Raw genomic sequence first — 20,581 nt, 5'->3', positions numbered from 1 at the left:
GTTTAAGGGTTGGGGAAGGAGGATGAGTAGGAATAAAGGGGGTAGCAGGAGAGAGATCTTTGTAGTGATAGAACAGTTTCTTGTCTTGACTGGAGTGGTAATTACACAAATATACACAAGTGATAAAATGGCATAGAGATATGCCCACAAATGGTGTCAATGTCAATTTCCTGAGTTTGATATTATGTAAAATATGATTGTTGGAGGAAACTGGGTAAACCTCTCTGTATCATTTTTGCAACTTCCTGTGAATCCCTAATTATCTCACAATAAAGGTTTTTTAAGAAAAAGTAACGGGCATTTTTATTGGATTACATCAAATTTATAAATTACCTTAGGGAGAATAATATATTTATTTTGTTGACAGTTACTATCCAATAATAAGGAATGTCTTTAAATTTGTTCAAGGCTATTTTTGTGTCTTTGAGTTTAAAGTTTTCTCATAAAGGCTTCTAAACCTTTCTAGTTAAATTTTTATTTCTAAGTATTTCTCTTTTTGTTTCTGTTCTTAACAGAAGTTTCTTCCTCCACTAACCAATTATTGTATTTGTGAAATCAAGGCTACTAATACCCTGCTACCATACTGACATATTTTGTTTAAGTTAGTCTTATAGAATAGGGTTTTCCAAATGTACCATCATATCATTTACAAATAGAAATAGTTTTACTTCTTCATTTCCAACTATTATTCTTCTATTTTCCCTTATCTGAATGCATTAGCTTTCACATAATTCTAATAATTCACATAATTCACATAAGTCTAAAGGAAAGGAACACACCATGAGTGATTTACCACAGCCCTAAACCTTGGCCTTGAGGATGTGTTATTTTCTCCCTAATGAGGTCATAGTTACACACCCAGGAAGTTTTGAGGCTTATCTGAAATCCCATGGGTAGGTCTCTCAACTTGCATCAAGAGAGAATATGCCCCTTCCTGAGTTCCTGACCCTAATTCTCTAATACAATTCTCTAATAAATTTGTCTATGCAGATACCTATGGGACTTGGTGCAGGAATGATCCTCGGATAAGGGAGCTCACAATGGACAGCAGATCTGGACCTCCTTTTTTTTTTTTTTTTTACCATGATCTCCTTCATAGAAGAGCAAGGAAGTATGGTTTCTCTGAAGACAATCCTCTAGAAGTGATTAGCATTACTTCTTACCTAACCTTCCTTTTCTTGGAACATTTTATTCTATTTTTCTCAGGGCTACCAAGGAATATACAATAAAAATTAGGGAAAATCAACAATTAACAAGATGTACATTTAATACACAGGGACCTACTGTGGTCCCAACCCTGGGTATCTTACCAATAGTAGTTGCATAAGAACAGCTTTTTGATTTTCCTAAAATCCTACCAGAGCTGTCAACTTCAGAGAAGAGATGCATTAACTCATCCTCTCTTTTGTAAATGTTATATACTTTTGTTTCTCCTCCATCCATCATTCTATGAAGCAGCAGTTGAAACCTGGGCACAGATACCAAGGCATAGAAACAGTGCAGGTAGACAAAAGAATAGAATTGGCAGTCCCTGTTATCTGAGCTTTCTTACTATATGCAACATATCAACTCTGTAAACCCCAGTTTCTTCATCTATAAAATGAGCAGAATATCCATTTGAGATTTTTGGGAGGATTAGAGATAAGGTATGTACATATATAAAGTATGGTATATCCTGCTTAAAACCTTCCAAATAGTTTGTTTCACTTAGAGAAAAATCTAAACTCCTTACCATGGTCTGTATGCTCTGGCCCCAGCTTGGCTCTGGGATCTCATCTCCATCTCACACCATCCTCTAGGCACATTGACCTCCTTTATGTTCTTCGGACATAAGCTTGTTCCCACATCTGTGTTTTGTTCTATGTCCAGCATTCTCTAACTCCAGAACTTCACATGATGGCTCTCTCCTGTCACTCAGGTCTCCATGAGGCTTTTTCTGACTACCCAGTCTAAAGGAGCATTTACCCAGACACTTTCCCTCATCATGGTTTTTTTTTTTTTACTTCATATCAGTTAACACTACCTGAATTATCTCGTTCATTTATTTGTGTTTTTACAAGGGCAGGAAATGTGTCTGTCTTGTTTCTCACTCTCTAACAGTGTCACTCCCTTCCTTCCTTCAATCTTCCCAATGCCCAGATCTTTCCATAGCCAACAGGCTACATTTTAGGTGGGCCCAGACTAATCCAGAATTTAAAATCCTGATTAGGTCTCTTCACAACATGTAACCTGGCTTCACCCTAACTAGAGACAGTGACTCATTTTTTGTGTGTGTGTGTGACACAAAGCTGCTTTTACCCAAGGGAGGGTCTGAACAGCTCAGCATTCATTTTTGGCCCAATCACCCACAGGCACTGGTGTTAGATACCTCTTCTAATGGAAAACAGAAATTAGTCTGGGCTTAGGAGTATAGTCTGTTACTCTTGGAATAGTTAAACGTGCTTTGAGTGGAGAAGCATAAATAAAGAGACACAGCCAAGGGGAAAGTGTTATATTTAAAACTCCTCCCCTTCATTTTCTTCTTCAAATGAATCAGTCCCCACTTCTTCATAATCCTTCTCCAGAGCAGCCAGGTCCTCCCTGGCCTCAGAAAATTCTCCTTCTTCCATTCCCTCTCCAACATACCAATGCACAAAGGCCCGCTTGGCATACATGAGGTCAAACTTGTGGTCTAGGCGGGCCCAGGCCTCCGCAATTGCAGTAGTGTTGCTCAGCATGCAAACAGCCCGCTGGACTTTGGCCAGGTCCCCTCCTGGCACCACGGTGGGTGGCTGATAGTTGATGCCCACCTGAGGAACAGAGAAAGAAGAGGAGCAAGAAAAGAAAATGCAGAGCAGCCAAAGGATAACTCAAGATGGGGTTATCTTGGTAACATGGTGTGGTAGCAAGACACAGTCATGGGGTGGGAATGGGAGCAGGCCTAGATGTGAAAAGAAGGAACCAAAAGGTTTGAGAAACAGACAGGTAGAGAGAAGTGAGTGTTGAAGAGAAATTAAAAGTGAGTAGAACTGGGTGAAGGCAAATTCAAAGGAAGGGTTATAAAATCTAAAGACTGCAAAAGGCTAGCTGGAATTTAAATAAAAACTTGGAAGAAAAAAATAAAAACTGCAGAAGAAAAGGAGGAGAACAGGGATGCCTGGGTGGCTCAGTTAAGTGTCTGCCTTTGGCTCAGGTCATGACTCCGGGGTCCTGGGATCGAGTCCCACAGCAGGCTCCTTGCTCAATGGGGAGCCTACTTCTCCCTCTGCCTGCCACTCCCCTGCTTGTGAGCTCTCACTCTCTCTCTCTCTCTCTCTCCCCCACCCCAACAAATAAATAAAATCTTTTAAGAAAAGAAAAGGAGGAGAACAGGGCTGGTAATAGGTAGAAATGTTAGTGGGTGAGATTCAAGTAGACAAATGAGGGTAATGAATGAGATTATTATTAAGTGGGGGGTGTATACTACATGTTTATCTTGAAAAGGGAAATAGATCCCCTTTATAGGCAAATTAATTTCTAGACTTGAAGTTTACTCTTTTCCAGATGGTCATCTAAAGTTTCTTAGTTATACTGTCAACAAATTTAGGGAAATTTCTCTGCCAAGGGCAAAGGGCTGTTTAAAGATCAGGGAGGTGGGTGGGGGGATGGGGTAACTAGGTGATGGGAATTAAAGAGGGCACATGATATGATGAGCACTGGGTGTTATATTCAGCTAATGAATCATTGAACATTATATCAAAAACTAATGATGTACTATACATTGGCTAATTGAATTTAAATTAAAAAAAAAAAGATCATGGAGATAATCCAGAGCAATAAATTTAAAAATCCAAAAGGTCCTGGAGATGGTGTTAGTGTTAACCTGGCCCCATGTCTCAGGGGAGTGAGGCTTGTTAGAAGAAAAGCAAGGACTTCAATCAAAGAAAGTTAATTAAAACTCTTGCCTGGACAAGCCAACTTCCCAAGATATGGTAGCATGGCAGGGTCCTCTAAGCTAACCCAATCTGATATTAGGGGCACTGAGAAATCTCCCTTCTCCCCATACACATATCCCAAACCAAAGCCAATCCCAGAAAACTGGAAGTCGAAGGTAAAACTGTGATAATATTTATGGGACATAGAACCACAGTACTATCCAAAAAATACCTCTCCTACCCAGGTCATCATGCCTTACTTGTCAGCCTCTTAATTTCATAGCTTTAAAATGCATGTTCTCTTGAGATGTAGGGAGGAGTTACAGCAGGCTATATAGCCAAGTGTGTAGCCCATTAAATGAATTTACAATCATCTATCATTCCTCTTAGACAAAAGTAGTATCTTGGTGGTAGAGGTGAGGCTGCGACAGGGGCAAAGGACCAAAAATGAGAAGGGGATGGGCAATGAATATAAACTGTGCTGTATCACGTATTTTGCTAGATCTGACCCTGACCAGCAAAAAACTTTGTGCCTGGAGCCAACTCTCCTCTCTCAAATAGTAATTATCCCTTCAACTGAGTCAAATAGGGACAAACTCCCTTGGGGAGGATGTGAGAGGATGAATTTCAACAAACATAAGCTTTTCCAAAAAGCAGCTAAAGATGCTAGACCTACCTATCGTTCTGGACATAATCCCCAAACTTCAGCTTAAAACAGAAGAGAGAGAATGAGGGGCATCTCCTTTTTGTTAACTTCCCCACCACCCTCACATCTCATTTTTTCTTTTTTCCTATTCATTTTCCTACTAGCTTGTTTTGTTGTTTCCATTTTAAAAATTTAAAAAGAACTCCATATTTTGGAAGATCTTGATAATTTTCACATGAATGATCAAAACTGATCCATAAAAATAGGTGTAGTCTAGGAGGGAAAGATTGTGTATATAGCTAGGAGTATAGCAGTGAGGGAAAATGCTACAAAAGGAGATCAGCTAGGTCAAAGCCTCATATGCAAATAGGTCAGTCAAGAGACTGGCACATGATGCCTTGTTTTTGTAAGCACCATCAGGGAAAAACAGACATGCTCATCTCTGTATATCTAGCAACTGGTATAACCACCCCTGGTGCTGAGTGAACCTCTGAACTATTAAAGGCATGGCTGGGGGTTACTAATTAATGTAAATGATGGTAATTATTTTGATAATGGAATCTGATTAAAGACCATGGGAACACAGGACAAAGGGGTCAAACAGTTCACATGCACAGAGCCAGCTGCATGCCTTCTCAGTGTAACTCAAAGGAGTGACTTCTAACATTCAACATTCACTAGTCCTGAGATCCATGGGTTTTCCCTGGCTATTGTACCTACCCACTAACCCTCAGAGTCTGGCATTTTCCAGAGTGCGGACACCTGATCTACAACAGGCTTCTTCAGCTTCTTCTTACTCCTGGTTAATGGAAAATGTCAGGGCTTCACAAAATAAGTGACTCACAATCCTATAGTAACCATAAAATTTCTTATCCTCACTCTAAGTTAATTAAGACTTACAGGATGAATATTTAACTTTTCAAAATAAATTGGGAGAGGAACACATTTTTTGTTAAAGGAGGGAATTATATCTCTCTGGTAACTTGAATTAATTTGGTTAACTCCATTCTCTGATCTATTGTCAGATTACATCTACCTCCACTCATTCATCCTGTTCATCCCACTTGCCTGCATGGGTTCTTTCCAGCCTGTTCAGTCCTCCTTACTAGAGAAAAGCCCTTTTCTTCCTGACCTTTGAGATGCCTGCAGATGTTAGGGTTCAGGAGCAGTAAGAGCCTTCTCCCTACTGCAGTATTGCCCCTCTGAGTATTGCAATTGTCCTCCTCCTGCTTCTTTCAATAATCCTTTCAAATAAAGTCTCTCCTTACCTAAAATGAATGAACTAATGAAATTACGGTTATATTTGTCTTAAGCCCTCCTCCCATATCATCCCATGAAGCCTGAAGCTCCCATGAAATTGTATGTCTAAGACCCTGGAATTTACACATCTTCCTCCCCCATCCCTGGTAATCTCCCTCTGCTTCTCTATTTGTCTCTCTTCTCCCTAAGTCATCAGCTCTCACCTTAAAGCCTGTGGGACACCAATCTACAAACTGAATAGTCCTCTTGGTTTTGATGGCAGCAATAGCGACATTCACATCCTTAGGCACCACGTCCCCCCGGTAGAGCATGCAGCAGGCCATGTACTTCCCATGTCTTGGGTCACACTTCACCATCTGACTGTTGGGCTCAAAGCAGGAGCTGGTTATCTCAGCCACGGAGAGTTGTTCATGATAGGCTTTCTCAGCAGATATAATGGGTGCATAAGTGACGAGTGGGAAGTGGATGCGGGGGTAGGGCACCAGATTGGTCTGGAACTCAGTGAGGTCCACATTAAGGGCCCCATCAAAGCGGAGAGAGGCAGTGATGGAAGACACAATCTGGCTGATGAGGCGGTTGAGATTGGTATAGGTGGGGCGCTCGATGTCTAGGTTCCTGCGGCAGATGTCATAGATGGCTTCATTATCCACCATAAAAGCACAATCTGAATGTTCCAGTGTGGTGTGAGTGGTCAGAATGGAGTTGTAGGGCTCCACCACTGCAGTGGAGACCTGAGGGGCTGGGTAGATAGCAAACTCTAGCTTGGACTTCTTGCCATAATCCAGGGAGAGCCGTTCCATCAGCAGAGAAGTGAAGCCAGAGCCAGTGCCCCCACCAAAACTGTGGAAGATCAGAAAGCCCTGCAAGCCAGAGCAGGCATCTGTCTGGGGAGAGTAGAGCATGAGAAGAAATGATGAAGACAAGTTTACGAGAATACCCTCATGTCAACAAAGGCAAGCAAACCTCAACATTTTTATGTAGGTAAAATCAAAACAGCCTTGAAGAAGTAAGATAAAAGGAGTTGGATTGATCTTGAGAGGACTAGGTAAAATATATAGGGTGGCAAACAGCACAGGTACATGCCACTAGGTACATGGAAGTTTCCAGCCCAGTGGCTTGGTTGAACCAGGAATAAGAGTTTCAGAACCACAATGATTAATAACTTTGCCCTTTGAGAACCCCAACTCCTTGCCCATTTTCCCTGCCCTTGTCATTGGTTTTGTGGGAGCTGCTGAAAGGAGCCTTGAAAGGTGGCTCAGGGTACCAATTTCAGAAATATAAACGGAGTCAGAGAACCTGAGTTTTAGTATCAATTTTGTCATTTCCCAGTTGTAAAAACTTGAGCAAGTTATTGAACCTCTCTAGATTTCTGTTTCTTCCTGACTAAAGTAGGGCAATAAAAAATATAATCATCTCTCAAGGTTATTGTGATTATCAAATGAGATAGCATGACATGCTGAGCAAGGACTTGATACATAGTACTCAATGTTACCTCTCTCTTATCGTAACTAAAGGAATTCATACAGTCACAAATTTTCCCATTGGGTATGATCTATGATACTGGTTCTGAACTTTAGGGGCCCACACATGGCTTTGAGACAGATAACCCCTATGAGCCCCCCACTAAACAGAAAAAGTGAACATATACAAAAATTTGGCATCCTTAGCTCCCAAGAACCCCTGATCAAGTCCAACCATTTCCATTGTAAAGATAAGGAAATGAAAGCTCAAAGAGATAAAGTGGCCCACCCTACAACTCAGAGCTTTCTAGCCAAAACAACCTGATTCAAATCCTAACTCTGCCACTTTCTAGTTGTGTGACCCAGGCTAAATTATTAAGCCACCCTGGCCCTCAATTTCTTCATCTGTAAAGTACAGGGAAATGACTTTCTCTTTCTCTGTATGATTATTAAGGGAATTAAGTGAAGAACGTATCTAATTGACATTTGTAATGGCATTTGTAAGTGCTCAAATATATCAATAATCTCTTCCTCTTCTCTTCCAAGTTAAATTCTGTGTTAACCTATGCTTCCAACAAGCAAAGAGCTAGCCTTCCTTTACCTGGAATTTCCCCCAGATACTACCGTAGAGTATCAATAAGAATTAGTAGGGCATTGGCCTGTAGGGTAGTTCATGATGTCCAGGTGGAGGAAGGGGCATCATCACTGTGAATGCTTCTCACACAACATAAGCAAAAATTCCCAAATCTTAGGAGCTCTATTCTGTAGCCAGGGGTCATGTGCCTCCACTAATTCTGTTCAGGCTTAGGCCTGTCCATTTTAGCCTGACTCATCAATTCCCTACCCTTGTTAATACTTACCAGCTTCCGTATGCGGTCCAGCACCAGGTCGATGCTCTCCTTGCCCACTGTGTAGTGGCCCCGGGCATAGTTGTTAGCTGCATCCTCCTTCCCTGTGATCAACTGCTCTGGATGGAAGAGCTGACGGTAGGTTCCTGCCCGAACTTCATCTACCAAGAGACAGAAACTATCAGGTCTTACTACCTTGTTTCTAGAGGAGATGCGTCCCTCATTAAATATCATATAATACTTTTCTGGGTCTCCATTTCCTCTACCTGTAAAACTCCACTGAGGTAAAACCAGACAACCCTATAATAAATCTGCAAAAGGTTAAGAGAATTCCAGGGTAACATAGGCACTAATAGAACCAGAAGCCTTAGACTCAAATAGGCAAAGAGAAGCTTTCCTGCTCTGCTGGCAGGAACTTTTAAAAGCATCAGGTTCACAAAGTTCACCAAACACCAAAGTTCATTGCCCCTCTTTCCTTCCACTTTGGCCCCTCAAGTCTTCCTTTTTATTTTTTTTTCTTTCATACTGCAAGGTTACCCAAAACTTTAACCCAATTTCACTTGCACTAAAATGTTCTAGGGATACAGAGAAAGATTCTAGGTGATCTGCTCTCCCAGGAATTGTCCCACCCCTAACCTAATATATGTCAGGCACTGGAGATATTTTAGAATGACTTTGAAGCAGAGCTATGCTCCAGATTCTAGAAGAGCAGGAACCCTAGAGAGGGTGGCTATTCAGCTCACCTCCAAGGGTCCACACAAAGTAGATATATAGCAGATCAAGATGTATCAAGGCCCAACTACATGCCCTCTTTCCTTCAGAGTTTCTCTACGCCCCCACCCAGGGAAATCATCCATTTGCATAGTGCCTGGGAGGGTAATCTGCACATTTTGTATTTGTACAAAGTACCCAAGGGTTGTGTACCTGTTGCCCCTAGAAATTAGTGTTTAGGCATTACAGACATTAGCCCAGATATCTCTGTGAAACTTACCCATCCCTTGCTTGGTGAACTAGCCTTGAAGCTAAGGAAATCCTGATGTTGAGCTGAGGATTGACCCAGGAGTCAGACCCAAGGGAAGTGATGTTGGTGGGGAGGGGAGGGGAAATCAAGGGAAAGGTGAAGAACCAAGAACCCTGTCTCAACACAAATCAGAAGTCTTGTTTTCTAGGATCCCAAAGAGGTTCATTCTAGAACTACAGCAACCTCTGGCTGTAAGAGAATGTGTCTGCTATTATTCCATTTTTTGTAAGATATGCAAGGTTATGCCAGACCCATGAGAAAAGACTGCAATTATTATAGAATCAAAAACCTATACTTTGGAAAATTGACTATTTGGAGACCTCTCATAATTCCTAAAATTATTTTTATTTTTTACTCTTAGCATATAGTTAAGAATCTTGACAATTTGGATCTTTCTCAGCAGGTTTAAGGGGTTTAAGTACAGGGTATTTTGTTCTGCATAGGTTACAGCTATAATGGGGGAACAGAGATCTGTGATTCCTATTGTAAGACTCCCCCAGACTGTGGAGATTTCAAGAAACTAGCAGAAATAAGTGTGGGGTGGGGTGGGGAGGTTCTAGCTGAGCCACCCCCACCTTCCAATTAGAGATTCTGCTTCCTTAGCTATTATGGACCAAAGGCTCTGCAGCTTCATGTTGTTTTCTGTGGAAAGGATCCTAGCCCATACTCACCTACTACAGTAGGCTCCAGATCTACCATGACAGCCCGAGGCACATGTTTCCCATTGCCAGTCTCACTGAAAAAGGTGGTGAATGAGTCATCGTCGTTGACCTTGCTGGCCTGGACACTAAAGGTGCCATCCGCCTGGATGCCGTGCTCCAGACAGAAGAGCTCCCAGCAGGCATTGCCAATCTGAACTCCTGCTTGACCCACGTGGACTGATATGCACTCCCGCTGTGAGGAGAGTGCAGAATCAAGGTCAGAGAGTCCTAGGCCTTCGTCATGCCCTTATGCTATATCCTGCACATCTGAGGACTTGTTTCTCCCTGTCATTCAACTCGCAGGATATCCGTCCCTACAACCATGCCATATAAAACCAAGTGGTGTCTGAGGTGTCAGGTGTCTGGGCACCACTGCATCTGGACTGAGACTAGGCTCTGAGGCTTGCTCTAAAGGTTGTTTCCCAGGGTTAATCCTTTGTGCCAAGAAAAGGAAAAAGAGGACAGCTATACTGATAAAACAAGGGGCTAATTCCAAACCATGAAATTCCTGTACTGATGAAGGAGGTCAAAGGATGAATCAATGATAACAGCAGAAACTGTCCATAGGGGCGCCTGGGTGGCTCAGTTGGTTAAGCGACTGCCTTCGGCTCAGGTCATGATCCTGGAGTCCCGGGATCGAGTCCCGCATCGGGCTCCCTGCTCGGCAGGGAGCCTGCTTCTCCCTCTGACCCTCCCCTCTCTCATATGCTCTCTGTCTCTCTCATTCTCTCTGTCTCAAATAAATAAATAAAATCTTTAAAAAAAAAAAAAAAGAAACTGTCCATAAATTCACTACCATACACAGTGTCAGCTTTCATATTCATGCCTAAACCCTGACCTTCCTAGACAACAGCCCCTCTCAATCTCTCTCTTTCTCCTTTTCTTTCTCTCTTTCCCTCCCTCCCCTCCCTCCCTTTCCCTCTCTCTCTCATGCATGCGCGCGCGCACACACACACACACACACACACACATGCTCACACACTCAGACTATCATAGAAGAGATAAACACTCATGGAAGGAAAATACTTTGTAAGTAGGTATCATGGGTGTCTTTAGTATTCTGGTCACAAATGTAGGAAGAAGAAAGGATTGTTACATCAGCAAAGGAGAATTGGGAGTATATAAATTAGGCTCTTCCTGAAGTTGGAAAATTTCTTTGTAGCCATCATAATCTGCTCCTTTGCCTATGTCAGGCCACATATTAAAGCTGACTTTTACAGGGTCCTCACCTCTTTGTTACTCTGGTATGAAGCCACAATTACCTGATTGGTCATAATACTAATAGTTGAGGATGAGAATGGGTGTGTGTGTGTGTGTGTGTGTGTGTGCATGAGAGAGAGAGAGAGAGAATGTGTGTGTATTAACAAAAGCTGGGGTTTTACCAGAAAGCATGGCCGCATCACCTCCATATACCCACCTGTGAGGAAGCAGTGGCCAGCACACGTGGCTCTGTGCCTGTGATGTCTGCTAGAGTCCAGCTGGGAAGCATGTGCTTCGTCCATGGGTTCTATTCTTATCCATGACCTGACCTGGCATTTTCCAGCTAGGTAACCCAAGCCAGAAGAAGGGCCTCCAGAGAATTTGGCTTGGCATTGAAACACACGGAGTCAGAGGGAACTTGGAGGTTCTCTGGTCATGGGAACAGGGCAGCTGCCCTGAATAACACCTCAAAGAGCCAGAGGTGCCAGGACCCATTACTCCCTAATTCAGTTTTAGAACTGGGCACCTACCCTACACCTGTCTCTATGCCCTTGCCTTGGGGAGCATAGGGCACAGGTGTTCACAGCAGCCAGTATGAAAAGTAGCCCTATCTGGGAATACAACCCAGCTATATTTCCATGAATCTGGTGGCCAAAGAAAGGCTTCACTCACAAAGCTGTCCACACCCCAGGGTTTAAATCTCGCCTTCTCCATTTACTTGCTGTGCTGTGTGATCTTGGCTGAGTTACCTAACTTCGCCTCATCTGAAAATAATAAGTTAGCCATGATTATAGTTGTTTTTGCCTTTAGCATTATCATTTTCATTATGATACTATCTTGTAGCTTTATTCTCCACCCAGAAACACAGGTGGAAAGTTAGAGACTCCAGGTCCTCATTCTACTCACCTTTACTGTGAGGTCTATTTTCTGCCTTCACCTTAGGTCTTAATTCAGACTTTAAAAAAGTGTCCTACACCCAGGAACCACCCCACAACCAGCGTGTTATCAATCAGTCCACATCTTTCACATCCAGGCAGCCATGGCTTCCTGAAGAGGTATGTAAAGCTGATGGGACTTTGGAGAGACCTAAAAAAAAAAAAAAAGTCTGATCCTATGTATCACCTTCTAGGTGACAGCATCTTCTGTGGCCCTGACCCTCAGTCTTTGGAACCTTGCACCCCCGCACCAACCACCACCACACCCCAACTATCCTCCAGGCCTATCTGTGGTGCTATTTGCGCTCCAGTCAGCCCTTCCTTCTGGAACACTCTTTCTTTCTTTTTTTTTTTTAAAGATTTTATTTATTTATTTGACAGAGAGACACAGTGAGAGAGGGAACACAAGCAGGGGGAGTGGGAGAGGGAGAAGCAGGCTTCCCGCAGAGCAGGGAGCCCGACGCGGGGCTCGATCCCAAGACCCTGGGATCATGACCTGAGCTGAAGGCAGACGCTTAATGACTGAGCCACCCAGGCACCCCTGGAACACTCTTTCTTTTTCAGCAAGAATGCAGGGATATATCAGAAAGATCAGAGGTCATAGGAGGAAGAGTAAAGGCTCTTTGGGACCAGAAAACTACCAATATGGTGATATTAATGATATCAGCCTCTTTTGATATCCCCTTTAATCTCACACATACTGATAAATATGCCAATCTTCACAAACTCTCTCTCTCACACACACACATACATACACACCCCTTAGGAAGAGCTATTTTCCCTGTTAAACTAATTTAGAGTAACTGGAAGTATAAAAGAGGCTCCGAAATAACTGATACGTTCATAGATGCTTCCAAAACCCAAAAGCCACTACACCAATCAAGAGAAAAGGAAGATTCCCTCAATACCATTCCCCACTAACAGGAACCAGGGCTCCTGGGAGAAATGAAGAGTTCTAGGTGTGGGGCAAGGAATATACAAGATGAGCCTGGAACATCTTATGGTGCCTGAAAGCACAGAAGCTAACACAGACTGGGATGATGTCGAAAGATCTCAGAAACCGACTTGAAGAAGCTCCCACTGCCAAAGATGAGACAGTATGAGCATCAAAAAGAAGAAGAATGGTACTTGATTGCAACAGGATGTATATAAAAATCCACAACTCCTTAGTGTTATTAAGAAAAGAAAACAAAATTCATTTGTCCACAAACAGCACTGTTGATGAGGGAAAGCTCTTTTTTTAAACTGAAGAATGTCAGCTAATAAATGTACAAGGAATGATATATTAAGAAATGTTGCCATATTACAGTTCTTTTTTTTTTTAAGATTTTATTTATTTATTCATGAGAGACACAGAGAGAGAGAGAGAGAAGCAGAGGGAGAAGCAGGCTTCCCGCTAAGCAGGGAGCCCGATGCAGGACTTGATCCCAGGACCCTGGGATCATGACCTGAGCCGAAGGCAGACGCTTAACCATCTGAGCCACCCAGGCGCCCTCCATATTACAGTTCTTAATTACATAATTGATTTGGACAAAGATGCCAACACCATTAAGTGAAAGGTTGATGGGAAAAGAAATGGATATTCAAATAGCGCCAAAAAATCACTGTTACTTACAGGTTACAAGGGGAAAAAGTAACCACAACAGTTACTAGCCAAACACTGGGATCAATCTTAACAGTACTGATAGAAAACCAGACATTAAGAACCTCCTTATGTGATGCAACATGACATACACAACACCACCCATGAGGAATTCTTGTACTTAGCCTTGGGATGCCCAGGTGGCTCAGTTGGTTAAGCGTCCAACTCTTGATTTTGGCTCAAGTCATGATCTCAGGGTTGTGAGATCGAGCCCTGCATCAGGCTCTGCACTGGGCCTGAAGCCTGCCAAGGATTCTCTCTCTCCCTCTCCTTCTGCCCCTCCCCGCCCCACTCAGTCTTGCGCATGCACTCACTCTCTTTCTAAAAAAAACAAAAACAAAACAAAACAAAAAATACTCATCCTTAATCTATTAAACACTTTAAATTTAGTTTCCACATTACAGAAAACACCAGGATCAGAGTGATAAGTGACGTATTGAGAAAACAATAAAATAAATCCAGAAGGTGAAACATTCTACAGGGCAACTGATACAATCTTTTTAGTTCATAAAAAATAAAGATAAAAGGAGAGACTGTTCCATATCAAAAGAAATTCCAGAAACATAAATCCACATGTAGTATGTGCATTTTGCCTGAATTCTGGTTTGAACAAATCAAAATTATTTGGGGGACAAATAGAGAAATTGATTAACTTTGTTAAGCATGATAATGAAAGTATAGTTAGGTATGACAATATCCTTATTCTTTAGGGTCACTTTTTTTTTTATTATGTTCAGTTAGCCAACATATAGTACATCATTAGTTTTTGAGGGTCACTTCTAAAGCATTTGGGGCAAAATGCCATGACGTCTGTTTTTTACTTTAAAATACTTCAACAAACACAGCAGGTAAAGTAAAAATGGCAGAAAAATTATTATTATTATTAAATCTAGATCATATATGTATGGGTGGCATTATAGTACTATTCCAGATATTTAAAATTTTTCATACTAAAAAGAAAAAAATTAAAGAAAGGAACTAGAGGAAGAATGGGAGTAAAGATTCCACTCACCATAATTACCTTATCCTGCAGGGCCCAGGCTCTTCCTGTCCCATTTCACTTAGTCATTTATTCAACTAACAATATTAAGAACTAATTTGTCAGGGCACTGAGCTAGCCTTCTCCAGTCACTGCCTGATCACCATCCCCCACTTCCTCCGTAGAAGTTCTACATAGATAAACACAGAGCAGACCCAGTGCTGATGGCCTTGTGAGGTCACCCCTCATGCCAAAGAGAGGTCATCCATCTGGCATAACCAGGGATGTTATGTCAACTGTAAATGTTTAGGACACTAGAACCAGACTGGCCTCATGGATCACCAAATATGATTCCCTCCCCATTTTACAGATGAAAAATCTGAGGCTCAGAAAGGTAAAGGGACAGATTCAAGATTTCACAGCTCTGCAGCAAGAGCCCAGACTGGAATCCAGGTCTTCTGACCTCAGCCTGAGTTCTTTCCTTTATACAACACAACCACCAGCCTCACTTGCACTCTGAACTTCCAGGGCCCTGGGGTATGCCCACATCTACATCAGTGTGAGCCTGAGAGTGTATATAGCAAGGCCAAGCTTGTATAGCAAAACTCCAAACAGAAAAAAGCTCCAGCGCAGAGAGAAACTGAGAATGGCTTATGGTGGTAGCCTCTTTGAAAATGGGTCATCCTTCTCTGATAGAACCAGGAATCTGTTTCTCAGGGCTGGTGTGTACAAGGAGAGGGAGGGGGCCGAAGTATAGAAGCAGCTGACCCAGCAGGGGATATTTAAGTCCTAAATTTGCTCCAAACTCAGATTTCAGATTCCCCTCTCTAGCCAATCAGAGCTCATGTTTTCTCTTTCACACTATTTCTCTCTCTCAGTTCCACTTTGAATCTGGGCTTGTAGACCTCAGACCACTTCTGTGCTCCAGGGATGCTGGGAGGTGAAGGGGGTCCTCTGTGTGCTGCTGAACCTCTCTGCCCAGCAATCCAGAAGGTGAAGATGAGGGAGATGGAGAGACCTAATAAAGGAGTTTCCTTTCCTCAAGAAAAGTATCACATATCTTTACAGACCTAGTGCTGGTATAACTACAAGAGTTACCCACTCTGTTCATTCCTACAACAAATATTTATTGTATTATTATGTGTAAGAAGGTATCAAAAGGTACTAGGCTAACTTCTACTCATCCTATTCATTAAATGTCACTTCTTACAGGAAGTCTGGAAAACCACAAACCAGCACAGGGCCCCTATTATGTGCTCCCACAATCCTCTTCTTCCCTATCATTGTATTTATCATACCATATTATGGCTGCTTGTTCAATTTTCTGACTTACCTAGCAGAGAGAATAAGTTCTATGAGGGCAAGGAACTCTTACTTACTCAGTGCATCCCCAGCATCAAGCACAATGCTTGAATGTAGTGAGTGCTCAATAAATGTAGGGATGATTAGAATGAAAACTCTGCACTGAGGGGTCTTATAATCTATTTAACAAGAGAATAGCCAGTGCCAAAGACACAATGGGAGTTCAAAGGAGAAAAAAACAACTCTGGCTTGGTTTCCTGGAACGGAATATTTGCAGTGACCTTGACGAATTTAGACATGCCAAAATGATCATTTTAGTTGAGCTTAGGAGCAATGTGAACAAGAGGCAGGAAAATTTAGGGCAAGTCCCACAAACAGCACAGTTTGCCTGACGTGTAGGCTCATGAAAAGCAGAGCAGATGAGACATCTGTGCCACCTACCTTCATCTTCCACGGGGAGGGGACCCTATGTTTTGCAGTATATCAAAAAGAAATTCTAGAACCTTACAGTCCTTTTATAATTCCACTATAAGAAACCTCTTCTTATATCAATCTTATATTTCTACTTAATATTAGTCATTCCCTTTTGTTTTGCTCTCAGAGGACTAAGATCAGCTAATTAGGACCCTCTGTAGAAGGAGGCTTTGTAGCTTCAAAAATCATTCTGAAGTATCGTAAAACTGGCATATTATCTAGGAAAGGAACTGACACAGACCAGTGGTATATGCCATGTGAAAATCTGAGACCAGTCCACATCCCCGGTGGTCCAATGCCACACAGTTGCTTTCAGGAAGCATATTATTACCAAATTATGTCTAGTTGTCAGGTTGGGCTAACAAATTACCTATATTTTAGGATCTAGGTCAAAGATGCAAATAAAAAGTAGATCCACAGTGTTACGGAGGAATAACTAAAGTAAGAAGAAATGTGATTCATAAAAGATTGCTTGAATTATCTCTGCTCAAAACCCTTCAATTACAGCATATTTGTAATCACTCAGAACAAAGAAAAGATAGCAAGCCAGAAACAGCAAGAACAAAAACTTGACCTAAATTAACATCAGTGAGTGAAAGTAGCTCAAGAGAGGGGGCTCAGATTATAGGCACTGCATTTAGGGCAGCAATAGGGATGACATAAGACCACCTTTAGGAATGGCAGAGGTGTGCGGTAAGTAGACTCCCAGCCTAAGAGACCCACTGGTGTCCGAAGGCCCTTAGGCTTTAGCTGACCTCAGGGGCAAGTGTGGGAGACAGTTAAGGAGTTTTAATCTGGTGCATAACCACCTACTCCATTTTCCCATTCTTCCACAGTTCATTATGTGGGAGAAATTCTAACAGGAAGACACAGACAGGGGAAATGTCAACAATGGCCACAGATAGCGTTACTGGTCCCTTGGTGGCCAAAGGGAAAAGGAGCAGTTGGTCCACTTCCGCTCCCAAGGAAGGAGCAGTTGGGTCCACCCACCCCCATCATGGGTCCTGAATTCACCAGTTATTTCCCCCTCAGAAGTTATTTTTAACTTTTCATCTTCCTCTCAAGGTCACTCAGAAGCCCCCTCAGAAAGGAAACTCAGCAACAGCAGTGGCCCTCTAGCTCTGCATGGCCTGACCTGAGCCTGGAAGCTTCCTATGAAAACTCCTCCTCATTTAGCCAGCACCTGTGCCCTAGCCACTGCCGAGGGAAGTTCTGGTCATCAGGGCTCCTCTGCTGTTCAGAGGCATGTACCCCCACAACGTCTGGGGGAATCTGTCCTTAGTAATGGGAAGGGCAGATGCAGCAGTGACTCCAGAAGTGGTCTGAGGTCAGAAAATAAGTATGGACCCTGCAGAGCTCAGCCACACCTGCCTACATGGGGGCAGTTTGCAGAGGACTGCAGACACAGAAGCAGTGTCCCTCTCGCCGCCCCCCCCAGACACTCTCCCCTCCCCTCTATTTTTTTGAGGAAACAGGCTCTTTGTTGCCACTTCATGCCTATCCCCATCTGAACCAGTGCTCCCTGGTTCAGAAGGAATGCAGTTAAGGAGGCTGTGCTGCAGATGTTCTCACCTCCCCATAAACCCAGACACTCTCTCTGTGCCCTGGTATCTTTGACATGGGCTTGGCTTGGGACACCTGGCCAGGAGTCTCCATCCCACTTTCTCCAAAGGTGTCCTAGTCTCAGTTCCCAGAAGAACTGCTTACTGGAAGGACACTGGGAGTAGATGGGAATGCTCAGTTATAGGATTAGTTATACATTTCTTACTCAGAACCTACAGAAATGCTGAATCTAATTCTTCTTCACACAGAAGCAGCCTTCTCCCTCCAACCCCCACAAGGGAAGGGAATCCTGGAGGGTGGCTGCCTGAAACAATCTGTTAAAGTAAAGTTCTTTCTGCAAGGGTAGGATTCTTTGGGTCTTCGTTTATTAGATGTGTCATCCTAGCCTTTCAGGAATGGGTCAAGAGATTTTTAAAAAGAGGTTCTATGAGTAGGAAATGGCCAATAAAAAATGTTTTCCCATTAAGACAATGCTGCCCATGTAACTAAATATTTTAAACACAACCTGTTTTACAAAATTCAGTTTCAAAATAAATAAAAGATATTCTCTTTTCAAAATATTCAACCACAGGTTTTCAGTTAAACAGCCACATTTAAAATAAGGTTTTACTATTAAAAATTTTTATTTACCAGATATTTTCAGAAACTTGCCTATTGAATATATATCAAAGTTTGTTCAGAGGGCTAGATTACGATCCTTGACTCCCCTGTAAGCCTCCTTTAGGCTCTACTCTGAGAGTCACTACGGCATTCAGGTCAAAATTAAAACATGCAAGAGAAAACACTTTGAAAATTATAGAGCACTACATTCTAGATATTATAAATATTAAATATCAAATTCTGAGTATGCTGCCTGGGATTTGCTTCAGAATAATAGTAAATGAGGGAAAGGGGAATAAATGAAGCAAGACTTGTCCTAAGTAGATAATTGTTGAAATTGGATGAGGCATATACTGGGGTTCATTATATCATTCTCTCCCCTTTTGTATATGTTTGAAATTCTCCACAATAAGAAGTTTAAAATAGTAAAGCTAGGTGGAGCCTTGGAAATTGTAACCATAACCCCTCTTCATTTTGTGGATGAGAAAACCAGTCTAGAGAGGTTAATCGACCTTCTTGAAGCTCGCTGCAGAGCCAGGAGTCAAAATTCTTCTCTGGGCTTCTTCTATGGCCTCACATCAGGGACTTCGGACAGGAATGGATTCCTTTGGCCACTATCACCAATATCCCCCAAGTTCTTCAAGCTCCCAGGTGGGTCTGCCAGCATGCTCCAGAGAGAGAGGCTGCTGGACAGACCTCTAGCTAGAAACAGGGCTGGAGCCAGAGCTAGAGGCCCTGGGCACTTTCCAAACACAGCAGAGGCTGGGGGAGGAGCGGAGTTTTCTCGCCTGCCCTGCTCGGTCACCTGACACCTAGAGCAAGAGTGCCCAGAGAACCTGACCTTGGCTTACAAGACTTGCTTATTCTGTCCCCCTCCTCCACCCAACCCTCCCAACCCACCTCCCCGCTACCAAAATACCAGGGCTCTGAACAAGGAGAGTCTGGGTTTTCAGGCATTCAGGGAAGTGGATCGGGAACAATTTTACCCACTCCCGGGGGAGAGCGGGGCGGGGGGGGGGGGATTCTAGAGGGCCTGGAGAGGCCCCCTCCAGCAAGTTAAGATCTGCGTCTGCAAAAGGAGATAGATTTCGGGGAGGGAGAAAGGAGCCGCCGCTGAGCCTTAACCATGATAGTAAACAAAAAGAGAAGTCTGAGGTCCCCTTGCCTTCGGGAGGGAGACTTCTGTGTGCCAAAAACCTTCCCATTTCGACAGCTGGAAAAACTGGGGAGTTGGAGTGGGTGCCAGGTGTCTGGGAGGCTGAGAGCACTCGAGTTTTAAATGCCCCTCAAACGCAAGCTAATGTTCAGAGACGAGAAAGGAGAACAACCTCAAGCGTGGGGAGACTGTGACGCCCTAAGTCCTCTGTCACATTCTGGGGCTCTCTCACATTTGATTGGATTTGGGGACCTAACTGCACCCACTCCCCCAGCCGCTGGGGCCAGCTCACCCATCTGGAATCCCTGGATTGTCTCCTACTTACCCCACTCTAGACCCTGAGCTGCCCGTCTGGGGATCCCTCAGAATCTCACCTCTTCGGCGCGGGCTTCCCAAGTCCTCCCTCTCCTCACCTGCGTGCGCAAATCTCCCTTAGGTCTCTTTGGGGGACGATTCGCCTCAGGTCTCTACTTCATGTGTATTATAAAGGGTACTGGCACGAGTGTCCTCCGCCCGAGGTTACGGACCCCCTCGACCCTGAACTGACACCCCAAGAGACTTCAAACTCTGCAGATCCAAAGCGATAGATCCATTAGCCCCCGCGTAGATATGGCTCTCCGCTGGGTGCCAGCCCCGCGCCCCAGATCTCCGGCCCCCAGCCCCGGGCCCTGGAAAGGCTCACCATCGCGGCTGCTCTCCTCGCCGGCTTGCCTCCCAGCTGGGCCTGCCCACCCCAACTGCTCTAGATACAGCCGCCTCCGCTGTTGTGACACACCGGGCGGGAGGGGGCCGGGGACAGACATGCTGGGCCAGCAGCTGCCCTGCAGCATCACAGTGCCCAGGGAGGGGAGGGACCGGGGCAGGTCACAATTGCTCCTCCCCGCCCACCCCCGGCTCAAAT

The 20,581-nt window shown here is 43.6% G+C and overlaps 1 protein-coding gene across 3 annotated transcripts; it reads right to left on the bottom strand.

The window, feature by feature from the left end:
• Window positions 1-422: 422 nt before the first annotated feature.
• Window positions 423-20,543, bottom strand: TUBA8 (tubulin alpha 8). Of its 3 annotated transcripts, XM_021690472.2 has the most exons (5): window positions 20,363-20,543; window positions 9,800-10,022; window positions 8,120-8,268; window positions 6,003-6,683; window positions 423-2,789 (listed from the first exon to the last, which is right to left on the bottom strand). In XM_021690472.2, exons 1-5 carry the CDS (start codon window positions 20,363-20,365, stop codon window positions 2,496-2,498), a joined length of 1,350 nt encoding a protein of 449 aa, XP_021546147.1. In that variant the 5' UTR covers window positions 20,366-20,543; the 3' UTR covers window positions 423-2,495. The 3 variants fall into 3 exon arrangements, with proteins under 3 accessions (XP_021546147.1, XP_044771421.1, XP_044771420.1); XM_044915486.1 differs by lacking the exon at window positions 9,800-10,022 and having other exon boundaries at window positions 20,363-20,466; XM_044915485.1 differs by lacking the exons at window positions 9,800-10,022; window positions 20,363-20,543 and adding an exon at window positions 9,099-9,246.
• Window positions 20,544-20,581: the final 38 nt, after the last annotated feature.

This window comes from Neomonachus schauinslandi, chromosome 5 (genome assembly GCF_002201575.2).
Source record: "Neomonachus schauinslandi chromosome 5, ASM220157v2, whole genome shotgun sequence".
NCBI classification, from domain to species: Eukaryota; Metazoa; Chordata; class Mammalia; order Carnivora; family Phocidae; genus Neomonachus; species Neomonachus schauinslandi.
The sequence above is the reverse complement of the archived record's forward strand: the minus strand, read 5'-3'. Positions and strand labels throughout refer to the sequence as shown.

What these genes read in the sequence shown, in the direction of transcription:
- TUBA8 (XM_021690472.2), bottom strand. An exon ending in TGGACCGCATACGGAAGCTG is followed by an intron (nt 6,684 to 8,119) that starts GTAAGTATTAAC and finishes TACTCTCCCCAG; the next exon opens with ACAGATGCCTGCTCTGGCTT. An exon ending in GGTGTCCCACAGGCTTTAAG is followed by an intron (nt 2,790 to 6,002) that starts GTGAGAGCTGAT and finishes TCTGTTCCTCAG; the next exon opens with GTGGGCATCAACTATCAGCC.